Genomic DNA, 16,296 nt, shown 5'->3' with positions numbered 1-16,296 from the left:
AACGCGTCAAATCGCGTCCGCGTTCCTATCAATTTATGAGATCCAACACCCCTACCAAGTTCAATCCCACCAAACTACTCTATAATACTCCCGGGAGCGTACAACTCTCGCTAAGATGGGCTCACTAATCTCCGAAGACCCCGGTGCGACCACCGACACCAGCAAAGATGAATTGACCGAAATCTTCGCCGCCTCTGCGCCGTCCGGACTCCCTGCGGACATCCTCGCGGAGCTGCAATCGATCATGCGCGTTCACGACATCACCGCGCAAGAACTTTTTTACCGATGGGAGTCGTACTGTCTGCGCATGGGCTCTGAGGAGACGAAACTCGACCTCGAAACTGTCAGACTGTTCAAGCGCGATGTACAGGAGAATCTAGAAAGACAGGCGAGGGGACGGCAGCATGTTGAGAAACGGGGTGGGGCTGTGGCGACGCCGAGGACTAGGGATATGAATGTTGGAGGAGGCGCCGGTGCCGGCGATGTATTCGGGATGTATGTTCAAACGTCTATCTTCCGCTGGACGCCGTGAAAGCGCAGGTTACTGATTTGATTTGCACGGAACAGGTTGGATGGGTTGACACCTGTGCGGACGCCAGCAGCGAAGAGGAAGGCGGAGTTTTCGTCGCCGTCGATTGTGAAGAAGGTTGATTCTCCGATTTCTGCGAGGCCGAAAGTTGCGAGTGGAGTTGCCGAGGGCTTGCAGTACGTTGTGCTCTATCTTCCGTGCGTGGTAGTGATGGCTGACGTATTAGGTCCGTCCCGTTTTCAGAGCGCCAAAATCCAGGTCAAACGGTCGAAACTATCAACGAACACCTGTCGATACCCGAAACACCCATGGCACCGTTTTCGGAGCCTCGCATTCGCCCGGCGGCGAACACAGATCTCAAAAAGTTTGGATATAAGCCCATGGCTATGCGGTTATCGGAGGCGTCTGAAATTCTGGATGATCGGATCGACGAATTCATGGCCATCTACGAGAAGAAGTATGAGAAGGAGAACATCACATTTGGGAGCGCTGCTGTCCAGAGCACAAGCGAGATTGTTGCCGTTGGGCGCATCGCCTCTGACAGCTCAGAAGGGAAACTCAATCCGGCATCTCTTGTGCTCGAAACGTCCAGACGTACGGGAGCCGGCAGAAGAGTTCCGTTGAACGTTGACTCTATTCCGACGGTGAACTTCTTCCCTGGACAGGTTGTCGCCCTGCTGGGAATCAATGCGTCAGGGAAGTACTTTTCAGTCAAAGAAGTTCTGCCGCCACCTCTTTTGCCGCCGGCTGTGTCGTCCATCCCGACTATTGAGAGCACAAATGAGCGAATAATGGAGGGAGGATCTTCGCCATTGAACGTGATGGTCGCCTCCGGGCCCTACACAGCAGACGACAACCTCGACTTTGAGCCGCTGAAGGAGATCTGCCAAAAAGCTGCAGAGAGCTACGCAGATGGTCTCATCCTCATGGGTCCTTTCTTGGACATCGAACACCCATTGCTGGCAGCGGGCGATTTCGACCTTCCTGAGAACATTGACCCCGACACGGCTACACTTACTACCGTCTTCAAGCACTATATATCCACACCACTACAAAAACTTGCTGCGAATGTCCCCAGCATTACAATCGCGCTCGTTCCGTCCGTTCGGGACGCAGTGAGCAAACACGTCTCATGGCCACAGGAGCAGTTACCGAAGAAGGAACTCGGGCTACCAAAGCAAGCCCGCATGGTGTCCAACCCCGTAACCTTTTCCTTGAACGAAACGGTAATTGGGTTGTGCTCACATGATGTGCTGGACGAGTTGCGGAGGGAGGAAGCTTGGAGTGGGAAACCGAAAGACGGCCTTTTGCCGCGCCTGGTGAAGTACCTGATTGAGCAGCGACACTTTATGCCTATCTTCCCACCATCGTCTAGAAACTCGCTTCCCAGGCCCGGTATCGAGGGCGCGTTGGCGACAGGTGCTGCTATGGACGTCAGCTACTCCAAGCTCGGTGAATGGTGGAATGTGCGACCGGACATCTTGATCGTCCCTAGCATTCTGCCGCCGTTTGTCAAGGTATGGTCCGCGTTATTCTCTAGGTTGGTAACTGCTAACGATTAATAGGTCGTCGACAGCATCCTCACAATCAACCCCGGCACACTCTCCAAGCGACGAGCAGCAGGAACCTACGCACAGATGGCCATCCACCCGCGCGACGTGGCCGACGACGAACGAGAACAGAAGAACATAAGTCACAAACTATACGAGCGGACGCGCGTGGATATTGTCCGAATATAGAAGATAGTACTGTAAATGTATAATGAGCGTTGACTCAAAATAATGATATGATAATGACCATCAGAATCGCGTTGGGGGTATCAATAGTCGCAAAGCTCAACTTGAACCAGTCACTGCTCCTCCGCCAGACAACAGCAGCGGTCGAAAATCATCAAATAGACAATATCACCGCAAGCAAACAACCCGCTTCCCGCCCATCAGTCTCCCCGCATCCTTAGCCCTGACCTTAGCCGGCCCATTCCCCTTCCCACTAATTCCTCCATTCGCAACCAATGTCTCAAGCCCGAGGTCCCTCCAAACAGTCTCCCTGCGCCGCTCCATTGCCCTCGTGATCCCAAATGCCGCGTGCTGGTCGGGCACGACGTCGTCCTCGTCCTCGGGATTCGGCGGCTGGAACTGCTGCGCGAGGTAGATGTCCTCGATCGGCAGAAATGAGGGGATGAGTGCTGGCGACGAGGACCCGTAGGTTACGGTGTGGTTGTTGTACATGTGCTGGGTTGAGGAGGTGGAGGAAGCCAGTGTGGCGGTCTGGCTTGTGTGTGGGCGGGTGAAGTCTTCGAAGTAGTCTGCCAGTCCGGGGTGGTGCATGTGGATGTGAGTTGGGGAGGAGTCTTTGCTCTGCGAGTGAGGGAGTTAGTAGGCATAAGATCAAGGAGAAAGGAGAATCGAATACCATTTTGTCGATGTTTCCCGAGTTTATTTCCACTGTTTGTTTGTGACGTGAGTTGTTGATGCTATCCAGAATCCAAAGCGTCGAGACGCTAAGATAAGAAGTCGATCTGCATAGTTAGTCATCAAAGATATGCAGCGCTACGCAAGTTGTCCTGAAGATCATCACTCACTACGTACACTACACAAGGCACCAATCAAACAAAGCTTCATTTTTCGGAAAAAACGAAGGAATCATCGCATGAGCTGAGCCGTGGAGTCTCCTTAAATTCAAACTTTCCCCAGCTTCAACCCACAGTTCGCTCAATTGTGTGTCGGCTCAGGGGGTTCTATTTCTGAACTTAATCATATTGCCTAGGTAGTTGGAAGCTGCTGTTTACATTCCTCAACAATATGTCCACCGCTTCAACAGACGCTCCGGCTGCGGCCACAGCTCCAGCTCCAACTCTAGCTGCCGCCCAGCCTGCGCCTGTAGTTAACGGCGACGCCGTCGCAGCTGATGTTGAGAAGCTCCAGGTCTCCGATGAGACCCAACCCACACCTGCACCTGCCACTGAGTTCGCGCCTGCACCGGCACCGGCACCTCCAGCAGAGCCTCCAGTTCAAGAACAGCCCGTCGCAGCTGCAGCTCCAGCTCCCGCTCCGCAACCCCAGGAGACAGAGACAATCGACAGCCTGAACCTCCCCACCTCCGCCGCCGACGGCCTCATCCAGAAGCCCTTCCCGCGCCCCGTCGATAGCGCGAAACCCACCGCCCCAGCCCAATTGACAGCAGACCAACAAGCCAAGTATGAGGTTGTCCTGAAGTCCGTCTCCGAGTGGACGACCGTCCCAACCACCGCCGCAAGAAACTCCCCAACCGAACCCATAACCGACGACGAGCGTATGTTCCTCACCCGCGAATGTCTGCTCCGCTACCTGCGCGCTACGAAATGGAACGCCCCCGAGGCCGTCGCCCGGCTCCAGCGCACGCTTACCTGGCGACGGGAGTACGGGATTGCAAAGTTGACGCCCGATTATATTTCCATCGAGAACGAGACGGGGAAGCAGGTGCTGCTCGGGTACGATATCCACGGCCGCCCGTGCCTGTATCTCTTGCCCTCGAACCAGAATACCGAGAAGAGCGATCGCCAGGTGCAGCATCTGGTGTTTATGCTTGAGCGCGCAATTGATCTTATGCCCGCGGATCAGGAGACGCTCGCTCTGATTGTGGATTACAGCCAGACGAAGTCCGGCCAGAATGCTAGCATTGGGCAGGCGAAGGATACGGTGCACTTCTTGCAGAACCATTACCCCGAGAGGTTGGGGAGGGCGTTGGTTATTAACAGTGAGGTTCCTGACTCTTATAATTCTACTGTGCTTTGCTGACAGCCACAGTGCCCTTCATTATCATGGGCTTCTTCAAAATCGTCACTCCCTTCCTGGACCCCGTGACGCGTGAGAAACTCAAGTTCAATGAGAAGCTCTCTGCCCACGTCCCGCCCGCCCAGCTCATGAAGTCCGTCGGTGGAGATGTCGAGTTCAAGTACGATCACGCCGCCTACTGGCCTGCGCTGAACAAGCTTGCCGAGATCAAGCAGAAGGAGTACCATGAGCGTTGGATCAAGGGCGGGAAGCGCATTGGCGAGTACGAGCACTACCTTAAGACCGGTACTAGCCCTAGTCTGTCTCAGCGGGATAGCGCTGCGACTGTTACTGCCACTGCCGAGGCTTCGTGAATTGTTCTTTATGGGACACGCATAGAGCGAGCGAAGCATACCCATACATATTACATACTATGTATACCTAATGATTAGACTTCTTATGAACTTCGAGCTACCTTGGCCGCTGAGCTTTTTTGGCATCTTATATTGTCTGCATCTGTTGATAGAGCAGAATATAATATACTCGCTTCTCTTCTCTCGTCTAAACCATCAAACTAAACCTCTAAGCAGTCGAAGCCTCCACCTACTAGCTCCTCACTGAGCTCCCACAGAAAATCCACCAGGTCCGGATCCTTCGCATAGTCTCTCACATCAGACACCTGACAATCCACTAGATACGCACCATTCTGCCTCTTGGTCTCCGGCGAAAGCGCCGCAATCAGCGTCGTCGCAATTCCTTGCTCCAGGCTCTTCGGCGGGTCCGGAGCAAATGGCTGGCCTGTGTTTTCGCGCGATACACGGTCCAGCTCCGCCGGGTTTAGGGTAGTGTGTGAGACTAGGGAAGTATCGGGGATATCTGCGGTCATTCTATCAGTAACCAGGATAGAAAAGAAAGATGGACCCGAGGGATTGGGAAACTAACACCCCGGATGCGCCGCAAACGCCGTCAACCCCTTCCCGCCAAACCGCTTCGCCAGTCCACGCGTGAAGAGGATATTAGCCGTCTTGGACTGCGCGTACGCAGTTAAATGGTGATACGTCTCCCCATCGCTGAAATTCCAGTCGTCCCGACGGAACGGGCCCATCATGTACCCTGCGCTTGAGAGGTTCACGACCCTCCCACCACTGCCACTTTCCCCCTTAAGAAGAAGCGGCATAAGAAGCCCCGTGAGCAGGAAATGCCCTAGGTGGTTTATCGCTAGCGTCTTCTCGATCCCGGCTTTGCTTTTCGCCCAGGGGATCGCCATTACACCGGCGTTGTTGATTAGGAGGTCGATACTTCCTCCATTATCGTCGCTTTGGAGAAGGTGTTCTATAGTGTCCGCGGCGTCACGCACAGAGTCGAAGTTGTCGAGCTCGATGGGGACAAAGGAGCATTTAGTTGACGGGTAAGATTTTGTAATCGTGACTTTGACGTCGTGTACTTTGGCCTCGCTGCGTGCGAGGAGGATTATGTGGGATGGGTTGCCTGCTGCTAGGGCTTTTGCTGTGGTCCCGCCGAGGGTACCGGTGCTTGCGCCGGTTATTATTGCTGCGTTGGATGTTAGTGAGTCTTGCATTGGTAGAAGAGGGGAAAGAAGTGGGAGGATAGGTAGGGGTCACCTGTCTTCCCTGCTAGGGAGATACCCCATCGCTCAATGACTTCGGGACCTGTGGTTGAGAAGTCGAAAGTAGACATTGTTATTTGATGCAAGGTAGGTGAGTTTTGAGATGGGGACAAAGATGTCGATGGGGGCGAGGTTCAGTTATATATTTCGTGCACCAAGAGCTCTGATAAGTATAGCGGGTACTTGGTGAGAAGTTATTTGACCTGCTTCGATGGCCTTGAACACGCGCAAGACACAAAGTAATTGCATACCCGGTGAGATCATTGCTTTCCGTGGGAGTCTTCGCAGCCCTGTTGGACTGAGTGAGATTCAAGCTCGGCTGCTCGACCATGGATGAAATTGTATAGTCCCAAACGCTCATCAGTGATTGGCCAATAGAACGATGTTAGAGTGATCGCCCCGGGACTAATGCAGGTTGCTTATCTGCTCCACTTCGATTCCATACTTTCATGTATGAATATCTCCGATGTATAGCCTAGATTCGATGCTAGACTGGGACAGTAAGCTTCTCGCATGGACCTACAGCGTAAGCAGAATGCGGAGCAGCGGGGCATAGGCCTACGTGAACGTTTGAGTATCATGACGCCCTTCTCAAGCAGTTCAAGCAGCTATAAAAGAAAGCAATTGTCCGCAAAAATTCAGTCCCCATGTAACCATTCGTACAATCCAATCCGATTGCAACAAAATGTCTCTTTTCAAGCCTCCTCCAAAGCCCGCCACCCCGCTCGCCCACCACCGCGCGCTCTCTCCCACAGCCGCCGTCAAGGTATCGCCCATCTGCCTCGGCGGAATCAGCTTCGGCAACGAATGGAGCGAGCTCTTTGGCGTAAGCGAGGATCCTTTCGCGCTGCTGGAAGAGTTCTACGCTCAGGGCGGAAACTTTATCGACACGGCGAATGTGTATAACAGCGAAGAATCTGAGAAGCACATTGGGGCGTGGATGGAGGCGCGCGGGGTCCGCGACCAGATGGTCATTGCGACAAAGTACACGGCGCACTACCGCAGTTGGAATCGGGAGAACGAGCCGATGCAGAGTAACTTCATCGGCAACTCGGCCAAGTCCATGTTTGTTTCTGTGCGGGATAGTTTGCGGAAGTTGAGGACGGATTATATTGATGTGCTTTACGTGCATTGGTGAGTTGGCTTCTGTTCTGGTGTTGGTATTTGGGGCTATGAGTGTTGATGCTGATTGTGAGGTTGTGCGCGCAGGTGGGACTTTCATACTTCGGTCGAAGAAGTCATGCTTCATCTGCATTCGTATGTCATGTCGAAGCAGGTGCTGTATTTGGGGGTTTCGGATACCCCGGCGTGGATTGTTGTCAAGGCAAATGAGTGTACGTCCATATACCCAGGTCATAAAGCCTCACTTGGTGCTAACCTCAGCTCGCTAGTCGCCCGAAAGAATGGCCTCACTCCATTTTCGATATACCAAGGGAAGTGGAACGCTGCGTTTCGCGACATGGAAGCCGAGATCATCCCCATGTGTGAGGATCAGGGCATGGCAATCGTCTCCTGGGCAGCACTCGGCGGGGGCCTGCTTTTGTCTTCACAGCAGCGAAAGGAGCGCGAGGAGAAGCTCGCCGGACAGAAGAGCTTCTACGAGATAGGTCCGCACGAGCTTGCTATATCGGAGGCCTTGGAGAAGGTCGCTGCTGCAAAGGAGACCACGGTCCAAGCAGTTGTGAGTTATTCCGAGCTCTTTCCACCGATGCCGAGCTAATACTGCCCCAGGCCCTGGCGTACTTGTTTCACCAGTCGACTTATGTGGTCCCGATTGTTGGCGTCCAGACCACGGATCATGTCAAAGTTATGAATGATGCGATCACGGTCAAGCTATCGCCTGAGGAAATTCAGTCAATACAAGATGCTGCGCCGTTTAACCCGTTGTTCCCGATGAACTTTTTGTTCGACTGCAAGGGCGGCAAGGGGTACACTACTCGGTTGACGCCAGCGGATCATGCGCAGTATAGGATGGGGGCCTGGATCGATGCGCCGTCAAAGCAACCTGTACGTGATGCCACTCATAAAGCTTGTTATCTGAAATATGCTCACATCGCTTCAAGACGTACCCAGATTCCAAGCAGCTACCACTTAGTAGCACCCAGTGACCATGAAGCGGTAGAGTCTATTGGCGTTCTCCGTTCGAAGAACAGCTGGGATTAGTAATCTAGAATAGTATACAAAGTGCGAAGATGTGGAATCATAAACGTCGTGATATTGCTTTGGCTGATATTGATCAATATCGAGCCGTCATTGTAGGTACATGACTTGTTCGCAGTGTATGCCTCTGGCCATCTCTCCCAGCCGTAAACTCAAATTGTAGCTTGCGTTTCTGCTGATTGATTGTTTTCGTTGCAAGATTGTTTTGGTTCTGAGTCTTCGGGGAGAATTGATAAAGGATTGTTTGCAGAGACGGAGTGGAGGTGGAAGATGGAGAGAGCATCAGCGTGGGGTCTGAGGGTCTTCGAGACGAATCACGTGCGGGGATCGCGGGGCTCGGGTGTGGAGGCCTGAGGCCATACAGAAAGTGGCAGCTTTGATTGAGGACGAGATAGAGGACCATCTTGGTATCCTGTAGAGATGATGGTGTTGAAAACGAGAATAATGGCTTTGAGAACAGGAACAGGAAGGATGTGCAGCCTATTAATACTCTGACCGTCTGCCAGTCTGGCAGTGCCCCTCTACCCCTCCTTATGCTGTGCTGCTAAGTTAGACGTGTAAGTGTCATTGGCGCATCGATGCTATGGATATCAGTCATAATCGCTATAGACAGCTCTATATTAGACGCTTATTCCGCTCCATATTTCCTGTTTTCCTTTCGTTTTGTAGCTCGCAGCGTACCTGTGACCTGCTCTGTACCTCGTACTCTATCCGGAGTAGTTTGCTTGTCTTTGTTGCCTCAACCCCTGCAGGACCCCCAACCAGTTAGGCGTGCACGGAGTAGTTACCCCTCTTTCGGCCCAAAGCGGATTCTATATGCGGACTTGCTGCCGACTGCTGGCTGAAAGATGGCGTCTGTGTCGGAAGATAACTCGCATCGTCATCGTCAACACCAACAGCAGCATCGTGGGCGGACCACGACCCCCACGGGCAGAATCAGCGGTTCCTGCTCCGGCCCCGGGCTGCCGCCTCCAGCGAACGACACCACCACGACCACCGCCATCACGGCGTCCACTGCCAGCGCTGCTCTTCCTTCTGCCACCGACCCCGACCGTCGTTCCTCCACGTTTCGCACGGTCAGCACGATCCCGTCCGACCCTCACCCTCACCCTCCTCCTCCCGTCGCAATCTGCGGTCACGAGGGTGGTTTCGTCCAGCCCTCCTCCTATCTCCGATCACGTCTTCCTTCACATCCAATGCCCCCATCCCAGCCTGAGAGGGCGATCGATCAGGAAGAGCGACAAGGCCTTGTATGTTATTTTCTCATTTTATTTTTTTTTTATTTTTTTTTCGCATGCCGAGTTGTTTCACCCGGTGGCTTGATTGTCTTGTCCTTCCCGACAATGTCTTGCATACGTCAGACCTCCTTCTCCTTGTGGAGAGTAGGCTTCTCGATGATCGCGCTGCTCCCCGCATTTGCTCGAGCCGCTTATCGTCCATCGATAATAGCTCTTGTTCGTCAATACCATGTCCGAGGTCACGGCTAATTGAGTTTCATTTTCGATTTAGCGTGCCATCCGCAACTTCCTCAAGGTCCGCACAAGCTATGATGTCCTCCCTCTAAGTTTCCGGCTTATCGTCTTCGATACCGCGTTGACAGTGAAAGAGAGCTTGAACATCCTGACTCAGAACGGTATGTCTACAGAGAGACCTATACTCCGAAGTCGCAAGTGAGCGCCAGTGCTGACGCGCGCATAATAGGAATCGTCTCCGCGCCATTATGGGATTCGAAATCATCCACCTTCGCCGGTCTTCTGACTACATCCGATTACATCAATGTCATTCAATACTACTTTCAGAACCCAGCGGCTCTTGACAAGATAGACCAGCTTCGATTGGATAGCCTACGAGGTTGGTGATGTGCAATCAAATCTATTGCCGTGCGCCAGGCTGACAAGGGATTTAGAGGTGGAAAGGGCATTGGATGTTGCTCCCCCAGAGACGATATCTATTGATCCAGAGCGACCGCTGTACGAGGCCTGCCGGCGCATGCTCGAGTCCCGAGCTCGAAGGATCCCACTCGTCACCAACGATAGCCAGACGGATCGACACCTCGTCCTCAGCGTCATAACCCAATACCGAATCCTGAAATTCGTGGCTGTCAACGTCAGTGATACGCAGAAACTACGGAAACCCCTGGGGGAAATCCGGCTAGGGTCCTATCATGACATCGCGACCGCGTCGATGGACACGCCGGTCATTGACGTGATTCACATCCTGGTCCAAAAGAGTATTTCTAGCGTACCCATTGTGAACTCGGAAGGTACGCATTATTCTTACAACATATACGTCAACTTTCTAACCCCAATACAGGCGTCGTATACAATGTTTTCGAATCCGTTGATGTCGTCACTTTGATCAAAGGTGGTGTCTATGACGATTTGAGCCTCACAGTAGGCGAAGCATTGAAAAAGCGGTCTTCGGTACGCCATGAGCTTCTCTTTTCAAAAGACTTTGCTGACCGTGCTCGCAGGACTTCCCCGGAATTTACACCTGCTCGCTAAACGACGGTCTAGACACTATTTTCGATACAATCCGCAAGTCTCGCGTACATCGACTTGTCGTGGTAGACGACAATTTTCGATTAAAAGGCGTGCTTACACTGAGCGACATTTTACAATACATTCTGCTAGAAGGCGAAGGCGACGAAACTTTGTGATCAAGACAGACCTCCCGGTTTTTTACATAACCCAAATTGCATCGGAACGGCGTTTTGTTTTTTACAGATCAGGCCAGAAACGACCCGATATGACCCATTGATGGGCGAATGGCTGGCTCATTCTCAATGTTCTATATTCTGGGCCAGCTGTTCGAAGAGAGGAAGGTATTGCATCGGTGATTCGTTTGGCTTGCCCTCTTGCTGAGGACTCCATAGCCAGCCAACAGTCTAGCATCGGCGTTTGGCTTCCAAATAGATTTATGTCATTGTACGACCATTTCATGATGATTTACGCATGTGTTGTATGAGTCTTCGATGTGTCTCTTGTATTTCTTATCCTTATTCTGTATGAGGTAGGCGGCGGCTGTACGACTGTCATCATAGCTCAATCATGGCTTATAGGAACTTACGACTTTACGATCCTCCTTGGTCGTGGCTTCCCAGGAATGGCTCATATGCGAAAAATGAGGAAGGTGCGATGCTTACCCATGGGCAGCCCGCCTCGGGCTCAGGTGCCACTGATGTTCTGCTATGTCGCGCATCGCTGTCGTTGAAAGTCGAGGCCGGCAATCAAGCGGTTTCCATTCCTAAGCTCGTCCTTACTCTTAACTTGGATAGCAGGATGGGACGTCTCAGCATATTTTCCAGGTCATCGGGGAAAGCCATTCACGCTTCTGACACCAGTCCATCTTGGACCATGATTAGCCGACCACAATCGAATGCCACCCAGCCTGATCAGCAAAGGGTCGACTCGGCGAAAGAAACGGATCCAGATGGGCTTAAGGGCAATAGAAAAGGGGGTATCGTCAGTGAGGAAGCTGCTACGAGCAGTCAATCATCGCAGAAAGAGAATCGCACGCAACAGTACGGTCCACAGCCCCAGACGAACTCAGACGCTCCTAGCAGTGGGGTCTTGGAGCCATTGGCATTGGTAGGGCCGAATATAGGATCCTTTTCGCGACGCATCGCAGGCTTGAAGACTCTATTTCGTGGCCGCAGACATCGACGGCAAACGCTCAGTTTCACCATCGCCAAAGGCGAAGTTGCAGACGATGATTGTGTTAGTGAGGGCGCTCCTTGTTCGACACCGACCTCCGAAGATGCTAGCGATGATGAAGCCAAAGATAACCACACCGCGGTTCTCGCCGAGTCCAAAAATCCGCTCAGAACTCCTATACCTGATGACGAGGCTCGAAAAGTTAGCAATAAGACTGAGAAGTCCGTGAATTCGAATGCTACCAACAACACTGTATGCCATCATCCATCTAAGCGCATATCGATACCGATACTCGTTGTTGATCGAGAACTCGCCCACCCGAACCCTTTCGATGACGCCTGGGAAGCCTCGCGCTCCGAAACGCAGCTCAGTAACCCGTTCAAACCGCAACCGAAAACAAGCGACTCTACAGGGCGATCAAGCTCCGGATACAGTGGCTCAGACAACAACCCTTTTTCCTCGTTGCCGGGACAGATTCTTTCTTTAAGTAACTCGTCACGCTCAAGCTGGGGTTGCCCTTCTGGGCTCAACGGGTGGCCGTCAGCCTCCGATAGACAACTGGCCAGTGAAGCGTTCAACAAGCTAGCATCTGCGCTACTTCTGGAACCTTTGGATGACAACAAGACCAGTAAGTATCCATACGATCTTGAAGTCTTATTGGTGGGATCTGACGGCTGTAGTAGACGGGTTGTTCACTGCATCAGATCGGCTAGAACGCCGACGAGACAGGCTCCTTGGTCGAATTCGAATAATGCGGTCCACCATGCACATCAGGTCCGAGCCGGCTATGCCCCGGACACGCAATTTACGTCGAATGAAAACGTTTACTGCGCTACCCGATCGCCCGTACCTCATGACGTCGCTGATGAACAAGCCGCTGGAGACCTTGGCTAGACTTGGTGGATATAGCTTCTTGACGCTTCCGGGAGATTTCGCACCGACGACGCTGAGTCTGCCGGTGTGCTTTGTAGCGACCATAAACTACCTGCGTACTTATGGTATGATACTCCAATTTACAGTGTGAACCGAACTGATTGATGATAGCTACGCCTGTGCAAACTCTGTTTGTCGACTCTGGCGATTTCGAGACGGCTACTCAAATATACCACTACTTTGCCCAACACGTGCTATCTGCGGAGAAAGAAAAGAGTAAGATCCACATGACGATGAGACACAGCAAGATGCCTGAGTTCTTGGACGACATCTCCAGGTCCGACGAAACACAAATTTCGCATGTCCTCGGCGTTGGATCTGCTTTTAAGGCATTATTGGCAGGGCTCCCTGGCGGCATACTCGGCTCCGTCCTATTGTACCGAACACTGGTGAACATCTATCATGGACGCATTTCTTCTCAGTCGGTGCAGCGGACTGGTAGCTGCCTCGCAGGGCTTTCGGCAGAAGACTACGCCAAAGTTCGGGCGATAAGTTTGGCAATCGTAGCACTTACTAGCTCCATGCAACTCAACCTTATCTGCGGGGTCTTTGGACTTTGCTCTCTGCTGATCCACGAGACTGAGCGAATACTTGAGATCGAGCGACGGCAGCGACGGGTCAGTCGGCGTGTCATCAGCAACGCAGACAGGCTCAGCTTGGACCGGTTTGCTGCGACGTTCGCACCCCTTCTGGTTAAGACCGGGCTGAGCGACGATACCCACGCATTTCAGGCGATCCACGAGGAGATCGAAAGCCAGCGGGTGGTGACGCTTTTGATTAAGAACTGGCGTAGCGTCAGTCGACAGTTGCGGATCTGGGAGCGGCGCGGACTGGAAGGGCGGGTGCAGGCACGGGCACATGCGCGGGCGGCCAGCGGCGACGGCGAGAAAGCAGTAGAGATAGAGACGCAGCAGAGAGAGTGTATATAGATTAGCGCTTGCGGATAGTCGCGTGAGAAGGAACAGTTCGGAATGCGTCACTGGAGGGAAGCTTGAGCACAGATCAATCTAGACCGGTCGGGCCATGCGTTGGGCGGGGGGCAGGATCGCCACTAACGCCTTGCTTAAGCAGGGAACCGCCGACGCTGGCGAACCTCGCGGCTGGCTCAGATGCAGCAGCGCGATAGTCTAGTCTATCAATAATCATAACACAGTGGCATATAACAAACAAAGAGCAGGCGTTGTGCCAGAACAGGATTTGTAGCAGCGAGTGGACACGGAGGGGTCTCATCCAAGGCGGGCAGAACAGGTTTCACACCGGCTATCAACAGGGTAGCGCTGCTATAGCCCCACGCCTTCTGGTGAATTCTGGACATGTCTGGCGGCCTCCAGGTAAGCTCTGCAGATCGAGCGCTGCTGATTGTCGGCTGTTCTCTCCGGGCCCTTCGGCGGCTTTATGGAGTGGTTTAGTCGCAGCTGGGAACCGTCCGGGTGCAGCTGCCACGGAGCCTGAACCGCCAATCAGAGCAGAGCAGCACCTACGATGACGTTTCATCTCTGGTACTCTGTGAGCAACCCTCTGGGAGACTGCGTTCCTGAACTATTCCATCCCAGTGATGATGTCAATGCACCCTGCGATCGGGGCCGCATAGTCATTGGCAGGCCTGGTTACGCGGATTCCTCATCCGCGACACTACAAGGCCAGCTACCCCGTATTGTCCTCCTCCTTGTGTTCGTTTGTCTGGCCAAGTCGTCTCTGCTCTATCCCTCCTTCCCTCTTGCCATCCTTCCTACTCACATCTTCACCTTGATTATCTTCATCAATTTCACTCATCGCACCATCTCAATCATCTCCAGCTCTCGACCGACCGTCCCTACAGATACCACCGGTGCTTGTTGTTGTTTTTGTTTTCTGTCAAGAGTTCAGGACTTCCATGGTCGTGACCCCTCAACTCTCTGCCTTCCCCCTCCGCCTTGATTAGCTTGGCCAAAATGTCTCGCTCCAACACTTTTCTTTCTCAAGGAGTCTACGGCAATCCTGGCACCATCTCGGCTTCCGAGATGCAGCGCTTGCACCCTTCGCTGTACCCCTCCGACATTCCCAACCTCGCTGGCAATCCCTTCAGCCTCTCGGAGGACTCCAACATCTGGGCCCCTGACCCTACCACCCTTCCTACCATCAATCCATCATGCATTGCCACGAGCGGTGCCAACGACATGCACGCATACTTGGCAAATCAGCCGTTTGACTTGACCTCCAAGCAACTCTCGAGCAATCGCAGGCGAAGCTCGGATGAAGTTCAGCTCGACCAAGGGTCTTATCGCGTCCGCCACGGCCAGATTACCCCCCCCTCTGACCAATCGCCTGCTACCGCTTACTCTGTCCCCTCGCACGACTCCAAGTCCGCATATCTTGAGTCGAGCATTGAGGGCTCGTCGGAGGCACCCAAGCGCCGTCGTGCCTCTCGCGCTCGGGGCGGCAGCCGAGGTAGCACGAGAGCTTCAACCTCGGTTGAGCCTTCATCCCCCGGTGACGATAAGCAGGAGAAGACGCGGGCGCGGAACCGACTGGCGGCCAGCAAATGCCGTCAGAAGAAGAAGGAGCAGAACAACATGCTGGAGACTAGATACGAGCAGGAGAGAATCAAGAATGAGGAGCTCACCCGGCAGGTGAACTCGTTGAGGGATCAGATCGTGGTAGCAAAGGACCGGCTTCTTGCTCACTCCGAATGCGGCCACGAGCCCATCCAGCAGTACATCCAGAACATGGCGAAGAGCATCACCGTCCAGCACGAACATCCTGATTTTGGGGCTGCCTCGGCGCACTACTACCGGCGCGGCTCGGAGATGTCCGCTGGCTTTGACTTTGATGCCCACCCACCGGCATGAACATATTGGGCTCGGCATCTTACTGCATTGGTGCTCTGGAAGACCATTGATGAATTACGAGCTGCTTTACATTGATTGTGTTAATAACTTATAACTGGAGTTGGCCGCTGTGACTCAAAAGCGAGGGGGTTTGATCGGCTTCAGTGACATTGGCGGGTTTCTTTCTATTAGCAAGCAGGCGTGTACTTTTACTTTTATTTTCGGTTCGGAGTTTGGAGTTCTGGCATGGTGGTTTCCGGCGGATTCTATCTATAACAGGAGCACGAATACTTAGCTCGCTGTTTGGCTGAGGCCAATCGTATCTGGACTCGCAATACATGTTCATGTCTATTATAGCATATGTACAGAAATACAAAACGTACAGAAAGATTGCGTGCATTGTAGTGTCCGCAAATGTATAAGTCTTGTCTAGCTCTCTTCCCATCCCAAACATCAGCTTTTCGGGCGATCCCTGTCAAGCGCTCCAACAAGTCTATCTTCTCTTCCAAACCTTCTTCTCCAGCCTCATTCCCTCTGTCAGCCTGATCCAGCTAAGTAACTCTTGCACCATCTTACCTTGAAACCCACACCAGTCGCTGCCGTCTGCAGCGCAGACGTCTCGAGTAGAGAGAAAGTCCATGGCATTTCAGGGTCCCAAGTATACTTGGCTTTACATACGCATATGGCGTCATTAGCGACTAATGCAGATGTAGATGTAGATGCAGATGCAGGTGTAGACTACGGGATTCTTGCGTTCGGCAGTGAGGACAATTCTCTTCGCGTTCGACCGTCTTCGTGTATTCGAGGTAGCTGATTTGCGATGAAGAGGTCA

The 16,296-nt window shown here is 52.9% G+C and overlaps 9 protein-coding genes across 9 annotated transcripts; 6 read left to right on the top strand and 3 right to left on the bottom strand.

Annotated features, from left to right (window-relative positions):
* The first annotated feature begins 58 nt into the window (after nucleotides 1–58).
* BDW74DRAFT_71361 (DNA-directed DNA polymerase alpha subunit POL12) lies at nucleotides 59–2,351 on the top strand. Its single transcript, XM_073733516.1, has 4 exons — nucleotides 59–495; nucleotides 568–705; nucleotides 756–2,046; nucleotides 2,095–2,351. Exons 1-4 carry the CDS (start codon nucleotides 116–118, stop codon nucleotides 2,266–2,268), a joined length of 1,983 nt encoding a protein of 660 aa, XP_073580318.1. The 5' UTR covers nucleotides 59–115; the 3' UTR covers nucleotides 2,269–2,351.
* On the bottom strand, nucleotides 2,095–2,998 carry BDW74DRAFT_71359 (Apc13 domain protein). The gene is made up of 2 exons (XM_073733515.1): nucleotides 2,942–2,998; nucleotides 2,095–2,886 (listed from the first exon to the last, which is right to left on the bottom strand). Exons 1-2 carry the CDS (start codon nucleotides 2,942–2,944, stop codon nucleotides 2,434–2,436), a joined length of 456 nt encoding a protein of 151 aa, XP_073580317.1. The 5' UTR covers nucleotides 2,945–2,998; the 3' UTR covers nucleotides 2,095–2,433.
* Nucleotides 2,999–3,144: 146 nt separating this feature from the next.
* BDW74DRAFT_71347 (CRAL/TRIO domain protein) lies at nucleotides 3,145–4,937 on the top strand. Its single transcript, XM_073733513.1, has 2 exons — nucleotides 3,145–4,264; nucleotides 4,315–4,937. Exons 1-2 carry the CDS (start codon nucleotides 3,331–3,333, stop codon nucleotides 4,653–4,655), a joined length of 1,275 nt encoding a protein of 424 aa, XP_073580316.1. The 5' UTR covers nucleotides 3,145–3,330; the 3' UTR covers nucleotides 4,656–4,937.
* Nucleotides 4,756–6,200, bottom strand: BDW74DRAFT_71352 (uncharacterized protein). The gene is made up of 3 exons (XM_073733514.1): nucleotides 5,904–6,200; nucleotides 5,224–5,832; nucleotides 4,756–5,157 (listed from the first exon to the last, which is right to left on the bottom strand). Exons 1-3 carry the CDS (start codon nucleotides 5,977–5,979, stop codon nucleotides 4,856–4,858), a joined length of 987 nt encoding a protein of 328 aa, XP_073580315.1. The 5' UTR covers nucleotides 5,980–6,200; the 3' UTR covers nucleotides 4,756–4,855.
* Nucleotides 6,142–8,016, top strand: BDW74DRAFT_187230 (uncharacterized protein; the record flags this gene model as incomplete). The annotated part of the gene is made up of 5 exons (XM_073731433.1): nucleotides 6,142–7,042; nucleotides 7,118–7,242; nucleotides 7,300–7,589; nucleotides 7,640–7,915; nucleotides 7,972–8,016. The coding sequence occupies exons 1-5, from the start codon at nucleotides 6,594–6,596 to the stop codon at nucleotides 8,014–8,016; spliced, it is 1,185 nt and encodes a 394-aa protein (XP_073580314.1). The 5' UTR covers nucleotides 6,142–6,593.
* A 660-nt stretch (nucleotides 8,017–8,676) lies between these two features.
* snf4 (AMP-activated serine/threonine-protein kinase regulatory subunit SNF4) lies at nucleotides 8,677–10,923 on the top strand. Its single transcript, XM_073733512.1, has 6 exons — nucleotides 8,677–9,318; nucleotides 9,578–9,701; nucleotides 9,770–9,919; nucleotides 9,975–10,331; nucleotides 10,382–10,491; nucleotides 10,542–10,923. Exons 1-6 carry the CDS (start codon nucleotides 8,917–8,919, stop codon nucleotides 10,725–10,727), a joined length of 1,329 nt encoding a protein of 442 aa, XP_073580313.1. The 5' UTR covers nucleotides 8,677–8,916; the 3' UTR covers nucleotides 10,728–10,923.
* A 195-nt stretch (nucleotides 10,924–11,118) lies between these two features.
* BDW74DRAFT_181593 (uncharacterized protein) lies at nucleotides 11,119–13,586 on the top strand (the record flags this gene model as incomplete). The annotated part of the gene is made up of 3 exons (XM_073730066.1): nucleotides 11,119–12,352; nucleotides 12,408–12,722; nucleotides 12,769–13,586. The coding sequence occupies 3 exons, from the start codon at nucleotides 11,119–11,121 to the stop codon at nucleotides 13,584–13,586; spliced, it is 2,367 nt and encodes a 788-aa protein (XP_073580312.1).
* Nucleotides 13,587–14,104: 518 nt separating this feature from the next.
* atfB (bZIP transcription factor atfB) lies at nucleotides 14,105–15,854 on the top strand. The gene has a single exon (XM_073725509.1). The coding sequence runs from the start codon at nucleotides 14,589–14,591 to the stop codon at nucleotides 15,483–15,485; it is 897 nt and encodes a 298-aa protein (XP_073580311.1). The 5' UTR covers nucleotides 14,105–14,588; the 3' UTR covers nucleotides 15,486–15,854.
* On the bottom strand, nucleotides 15,530–16,201 carry BDW74DRAFT_71282 (uncharacterized protein). Its single transcript, XM_073733511.1, has one exon. It carries the CDS (start codon nucleotides 15,916–15,918, stop codon nucleotides 15,574–15,576), a length of 345 nt encoding a protein of 114 aa, XP_073580310.1. The 5' UTR covers nucleotides 15,919–16,201; the 3' UTR covers nucleotides 15,530–15,573.
* Between the last annotated feature and the right edge of the window lie 95 nt (nucleotides 16,202–16,296).

This window comes from Aspergillus multicolor, assembly GCF_047715735.1.
Source record: "Aspergillus multicolor strain CBS 133.54 unplaced genomic scaffold BDW74scaffold_29, whole genome shotgun sequence".
In the NCBI taxonomy this organism is placed as follows: Eukaryota; Fungi; Ascomycota; class Eurotiomycetes; order Eurotiales; family Aspergillaceae; genus Aspergillus; species Aspergillus multicolor.
The sequence above is the reverse complement of the archived record's forward strand: the minus strand, read 5'-3'. Positions and strand labels throughout refer to the sequence as shown.

Bases quoted from the DNA above. Each gene is read 5' to 3' on its own strand.
- atfB (XM_073725509.1), top strand. From the start codon at position 14,589: ATGTCTCGCTCCAACACTTTTCTTTCTCAAGGAGTCTACGGCAATCCT.
- BDW74DRAFT_71361 (XM_073733516.1), top strand. From the start codon at position 116: ATGGGCTCACTAATCTCCGAAGACCCCGGTGCGACCACCGACACCAGC. The intron at 496-567 runs GTATGTTCAAAC...TGCACGGAACAG, and splicing joins GCCGGCGATGTATTCGGGAT to GTTGGATGGGTTGACACCTG. The intron at 2,047-2,094 runs GTATGGTCCGCG...AACGATTAATAG, and splicing joins TTCTGCCGCCGTTTGTCAAG to GTCGTCGACAGCATCCTCAC.
- snf4 (XM_073733512.1), top strand. From the start codon at position 8,917: ATGGCGTCTGTGTCGGAAGATAACTCGCATCGTCATCGTCAACACCAA. The intron at 9,920-9,974 runs GTTGGTGATGTG...CAAGGGATTTAG, and splicing joins TCGATTGGATAGCCTACGAG to AGGTGGAAAGGGCATTGGAT. The intron at 10,492-10,541 runs GTACGCCATGAG...CCGTGCTCGCAG, and splicing joins CATTGAAAAAGCGGTCTTCG to GACTTCCCCGGAATTTACAC.
- BDW74DRAFT_71282 (XM_073733511.1), bottom strand. From the start codon at position 15,918: ATGTTTGGGATGGGAAGAGAGCTAGACAAGACTTATACATTTGCGGAC.
- BDW74DRAFT_71352 (XM_073733514.1), bottom strand. From the start codon at position 5,979: ATGTCTACTTTCGACTTCTCAACCACAGGTCCCGAAGTCATTGAGCGA. The intron at 5,833-5,903 runs GTGACCCCTACC...CATCCAACGCAG, and splicing joins CTCCCTAGCAGGGAAGACAG to CAATAATAACCGGCGCAAGC. The intron at 5,158-5,223 runs GTTAGTTTCCCA...GAATGACCGCAG, and splicing joins GTTTGCGGCGCATCCGGGGT to ATATCCCCGATACTTCCCTA.
- BDW74DRAFT_71347 (XM_073733513.1), top strand. From the start codon at position 3,331: ATGTCCACCGCTTCAACAGACGCTCCGGCTGCGGCCACAGCTCCAGCT. The intron at 4,265-4,314 runs GTGAGGTTCCTG...TGACAGCCACAG, and splicing joins GAGGGCGTTGGTTATTAACA to TGCCCTTCATTATCATGGGC.